The sequence below is a fragment of the Stegostoma tigrinum genome, chromosome 1, assembly GCF_030684315.1.
Source record: "Stegostoma tigrinum isolate sSteTig4 chromosome 1, sSteTig4.hap1, whole genome shotgun sequence".
Classification (NCBI taxonomy): Eukaryota; Metazoa; Chordata; class Chondrichthyes; order Orectolobiformes; family Stegostomatidae; genus Stegostoma; species Stegostoma tigrinum.
The window spans coordinates 39,166,851-39,172,850 of NC_081354.1; the positions used below are offsets into that span (position 1 = coordinate 39,166,851).

General features: G+C 38.2%; 1 protein-coding gene across 1 annotated transcript in view; it reads left to right on the plus strand.

Annotated features, from left to right (window-relative positions):
* gask1b (golgi associated kinase 1B) overlaps positions 1 to 5,708 on the plus strand; it is a 32,054-nt gene extending 26,346 nt beyond the window's left edge. The window contains exons 3-4 of the mRNA XM_048546866.2: positions 2,381 to 2,607; positions 5,184 to 5,708. Of these exons, the coding sequence (XP_048402823.1) occupies positions 2,381 to 2,607; positions 5,184 to 5,391 (435 nt within the window). The 3' untranslated portion in view covers positions 5,392 to 5,708. The remainder of the gene's footprint in view (positions 1 to 2,380; positions 2,608 to 5,183) is intronic.
* The last annotated feature ends 292 nt before the right edge of the window (positions 5,709 to 6,000 follow it).

Sequence of the window (6,000 nt, forward strand, 5' to 3'; positions counted from 1 at the left end):
TTACCCCCTCTAACATGCAAACTGCACACAGCCAGTTGCCCAAAGGTGGAATCAAACCCCACGGGACCTAGTCTCCCCGCCTAACGGAAACAACTTCCCAATGTCCGTCCTTTCTAAACCATGCATTATCTTGTAAGTTTCTATTAGATCTCCCCTCAACCTTCTAAACTCTAATGAATACAATCTCAGGGTCCTCAGCCGTTCATCGTACGTTAAACCTACCATTCCAGGGATCATCCGTGTGAATCTCCGCTGGACACGCTCCAGTGGCAGTATGTCCTTCCCGAGGTGTGGGCCCCAAAATTGGACACAGTATTCTAAATGGGTCCGAACTAGAGTTTTATAAAGTCTCAGAAGCACATCGCTGCTTTTATATTCCAACCCTCTTGAGATAAATGACAACATTACCTTCGCTTTCTTAATCATGGATTCTACCTGCAACTTAACCTTTAGAGAGTTCTGGACTAACACGCCCAGATCCCTTTGTACTTCGGCTTTATGAATTTTCTTACTGTTTAGAAAATAGTCCATGCCTGTATTCTTTTTTCCAGAATGCAAGACCTCGGATTTACTCATGTTGAATTTCATCAGCCATTTCCTGGACCACCCTCCTAAACTGTAAATCTTTCTGCAGCCTCCCCACCTCCTCTGTACTACAATTATTGCATCACTTACCTTACCTCCCTGCATCCTGGCCCCCTACCCATTTGACATCTGGCTTGCTATCTCCAGCTCCCTGCTTACCATAGAATCCCGAAAGTGTGGAAACAGGCCTTTTGGCCCAACAAATCCATGCGACTTTCAGAACATCCCACCCAGATGCATGCCCCCATAACTCACCTAATTGACACATCCCTAAACACTATGGGCAATTTAGTATGTCCAATCCACCCAGCCTGCACATCTTTGGACCATGGCGGGGGGGAGTGGACTGGAGCATCCGGAGGAAACCCACACAGACACAGGGAGAACATGCAAACTCCACACAGCCAGTTGCCCAAAGGTGGAATCAAACCTGGGTCCCTGCTACTGTGAGGCAGCAGTGCTAACCACTGAGCCATTGTGTCACCCGTAACCTGGCGCCCCACCCCCTTACCCATCTGGAACCCTACCCTCTCAGGTCTACTAACATTACACTTACTTTATATACTTATCATTTGACAACAGATGTCAAATTGGTTGCTAGGACTTATTAACTTCAGAGTATGGCAACTGACTGCTGTGAAAAGGAGGCATGATTTGCCTTACTGTAATGCCCTCAGGGAGATCTGATCAGAATCCACTCTCATAAATGCCTCTGCTTTTGTTTTTTAAAAAAAGGAATGAATAGCAATCCGCATGAGATTACAACTTCTTGAAGAGTCTGGTCTAAGGTATCAACAAGAAAGCCTGTTTCAATGTACATTATCTACTCAAGAGTGTCCATCAAAGTACCTATAATTTTTCCTTCTGTGTCAAAAGTAAGACAGAGTGCCAATCTCTGTCAGTGCATGTGGCATCAAGTGAATGTTTGTAAATTGCAAAATAATTCTGATTATAAGAAAAATAATATTCCAGTTTTCAGCAGAAATTTTAATTTGAATATTTGGAAAATATCTCAAATTTGGTATTACAAAATTAATTGAAGAAAAATTAGGTCAACTCTTAATCGTTTGGATGGCAAAATAACTACCCAAAGTCTATGTCAATCTTTAAATTACTTTCAAATGTGCTTTACTGATAGGAACTGTTGACAAATAAGCAGGTAATAAATTGGAGGAAGAAGAGTACAAAGAAACAACAGAATTCAGCATATTAACTGTCAGAAATAATGGAGAAGAAATACATTATTTTTAGGCTGCTCAGTGGCTTGTAAGCCCACAAAACCATAGCCATGTTTAAGAATCTTTGATTTAGCATAGAGAAAAGATTAGATAAAAGCAAAATACTGCAGATGCTGGGAATCTGAAACAAACACAGAAAATGGTGGAGAAACTTAGCAGGCCTGGCAACATCTGTGTAGAGGGAAACATAGTTAATGTTTTGCGTTTCATGAAGAAAAGTCCTACCATTCTCTCTCCAAAGACTCAACAGACTTGCCGAGTTTCTACACTATTTTCTATGTTTGTTGCATTTATTTAGAGATTTTATTTGTCAGATATAGAATGAATACGGTTAGATATGCACAGTATTGAGACATTCAAATGGCAACCAAATTTCTTCTCGAGTACAATTTCAAAGTCAAGGTCAACTTAACTATTTAGAATGATTACTGTGGGGTCTAATTATGAGCAGACTTATAATATTCTAATCATTGTTCTGTATTTGTAAAATGATATTGGAATCTGAATAATTAATTCATTGTAATTTCAGTATCATTATAGAGACTTTGTTTTTTCAGATTTATAATCGCCTTGACAGAAGTTGCTGTGGATTCAGACCCAGAAAAGAAGATACTTGTGCTCGAAATGGCTGGAAAATGAACTGTGACAATCAGGATAACATCAGTTTAGTTCATATCATATATAGAGAAGATGATCATCGACATTTAGTATTCATAGACAATAAAGGCTACTTTGACAGAAATGAAGATAATTTAAATTTTAAAGTGCTAGAAGGAATAACTGAGTGAGTATAATATTTCCTACCACAGAGAGCACTGAAGGCTTGGTCCTTGAATATATTCTGGGCTGAATTAAACTGACTTTTGGTTTACAAGGAACAATATGGATGGCAGACAGTAAAGTGGAATTAAAGCTTTAATTAATATCAGTGTGATCTTGTCAGGTGGTGAACCAGGCTTGAAGAGTTAGTTGGCCTCTGGCTTTCTGGATTGTTCTGTTCCTCTGTATGTCAATGGACACCTGTTATAGTGCAGTTATTTTTCCTCTATCCTTTTGTAATTTGCTAAAACCCCAGCTCTTCACTTTGATATTGCAAAGCCTCGTTGAATGCAAGTAAACAAAACAGGCTTCCAGACTCCTTGTCACCAAAAGTACCAAGGTCACAGATGAAACTGAAACAATATACAACACAGAAGTTGAACTTGAAGTTATACATACCACCCAACACTCTCCACACTTTTTTTATTCATGCGTGGGATGTGGATGTCACTGGCTGGTTCAACATTTGTTGCCCATCCCTAGTTGACCTTGAGGAGGTGTTGGTGAAGTGCCTTCTTGAACTGCTGCAATCTATGTGCTTTAGTTGACCCACACTGCCCTGAGGGAGGGAATTCCAAGATTTTGACCCAGTGATTGTGAAGGAATGGCAATATATTTCCAAGGCAGAATGGTGAGTGGCTTGGAGGGGAACTTGCAGGTGGTGGTGTTCCCATATATCTGCTGCCCTTGTCTTCTAGATGAAAGTGGATTCGGAAAGTGCTGCCTAAGAATCTTTATTGAATTTCTGCGGTACGTCTCGTAAATAATACAACTGCTGGTACTGAGCATTTGTGGAGGAGAGAATTTAGTTGTTTTTCTTTGTCATGTGAGAACCTTAACTGAAATTGCTGGCAGGCTTTCTATCCATAAGTGACCTTGCTGCCATGATTGCCTGATGCATATCCTCACACTCAGATTTCAACAAGTATCACGTGATATCAATCAAGTGGGTGATTGATATGCCAGAACCTATGAATTTTCCAATCATATAAACCACAAATGAAATCTCAACAATGACAAATACAATTAATCTCTTCTGGACCGGATTTGGATGCAATGAATAACACAAAAATGTTAATACTGGTATAAGGAAAAGAGAAACAAAGTATTTTCCTTTGATAAAAGCAATTCTTTCTAATCATAATCTCTCATTAATTAATTTTGGAACCATTTTAAAAATATTTTAAAATAAATAACGATTTTTAAATCATATTCGATAAATATTGTTGATGTATTCTGAGGGCAGAATCTTCCTAGGTGCTGAACAATGTGGACTGTGTTAAAGAATTTGGGGAAGTTGTGAGTTGAGATGCAGTGAGATGTCAAGTGAGGCCAGACTCACTGTCAAGACCAAAAGTTACAATTTCTAACTAAATCCTGGACAGGAGGACAACATTCTCGTGAGTGAGCCTCAGTGTCTGGTTTCTATCCAGTAGGTAGGGAAATTGGAGCCTGTATATGAATGAGGTAAGATTAGGTAACAGTCAGGGCCAGTGGGCGTGGAAAGCCATACTGAAGTCCCTGTCTCTACTGTCTCCCCCGCTATGCCACAAAATGCGTGCTGTAGCATCCAAACATTAGTGTGTCCTAAAATATTTCCAGCGAGACTTCAGTTATAGTAATCTGATGTCACGTAATCTAGGTTAAAGATGATCAAACATCTGGTTTTCTGAGTAGCAAAGGTACATCTTGAACATTCAGTATGTCAGCTTATTCAAAAAAGCACTGAAAATAACTTCGCAGACTGCAGTGATGTCCCTTTTGGAAAAGCTAATTATGTTTTCATTTCTAAATCTGGGTTATTTTGTGATCAGTAGATGTCCACTGTCCATGAAAGCTCTAAAGCTAAAATGTTACAGATATTTCAAAAGACAATTAAAAATGTGCAATGTTAATTATTTTCCTAAACATTTTGGAAAGTTTTAATAGGCCATTTTAGTTTAAGGCATGTGTTAGGGTTCACAACAGGGACAGATTTATGAAGAATGCATGAAATACATTGATAAATGGAAGCAAAGTGAGAAAAGTCATAATCAGTCCTTAACTGAAACCAAGTGCACAGTATAATCACAATTCAGTTGTAGTATAACCTGACTGATGCTACTGGTGCCTCATGGTAACTGCATCTCTGCCAGTATTTGGTTCAGAGAAAGGATTGTTTGAAGTATTCACTGCCATCAGTTTCCTGGACTGTACTTTGTCTAGAGCCTACCTAATGATCCATTGTAGGGGAGTCTTTACACAGTGGCACTTTTCAAGATGGTTCATGGCATGATAGCAACAAGAACAGTTAGATTGCTAGTGAGGCATAATTACTAGGAGTCTCAAAAGCTGAAGAATTCACTGGCTCCTTTCTATGACTTCACCAAGCTGGATGGAACCCATTGTAACATGAACATTAATTCCAGCAACATTATTAATAAAACACAATTTTGTTGAACATTGAAAACATAGTGTATAATATTGCTTAAGTTTCTATTATGTATGCTAAACAAAACAATTATGCGCAATATATAAAACAGATTTTGTTCATTTCCATAGATTTCCAGAATCTGCTGTATCGGTCCTAAAAAACGGACATCTTCGAGAAAGGCTTCTTCAGTCTTTGTTCATTGACAAACTTTATTGGGAAAGTCAAGGAGGTCGCAGAGGAATTGAGAAACTGATTGATGTGATTGAAAAGAGAGCAATGATTTTTCTTACTTATATTAATGCACATGGATACAAGGTTCTCCCGATGAATGAGTAACTGTTTGCACTATTGGTTAATATCAACTATCAATTACAATAATTAATATCACATATCAGTTATAACATAGGTTCATTCCTCAACATTGTGCTTTCTTGCTGTTATGACTTTTCTCTATTAATTTCTTCATATGTAAACTTTATACTGCAGAAGCACTTACAATCATCAAAAGGTATGACTGATGTTTAAGAGACAGGATGAGTGGAGGCAAACAAAAATTACTTGCCAGCAAAACTACTTAAGATGGAAGGTAGTTCAAGGGAAGCATCTTTACATGCTGAATACTGAAGAAATAAATTTATCAAAGTTTTCCTTAATTTTTATGAAGTTGGTTTTCTTGGCTGTTGCAGTGATGTAATGTTGAGGCCTATATTAATTGGGTTTTTCTCACAACAACATCTCAATCAGTTAGTTTACCGGAGAGCTATGTGACTAGTGATTGCTTGCAGGGTGCTCTAAGATTACACTTCCTTTAAAGAAAGCACAAGTCTTGCTGTTATGACTTTTCTCTATTAATTTCTTCATATGTAAACTTTATACTGCAGAAGCACTTACAATCATCAAAAGGTATGTTTAAGATGTTTAAGAGACAGGATGAGTGGAGGCAAA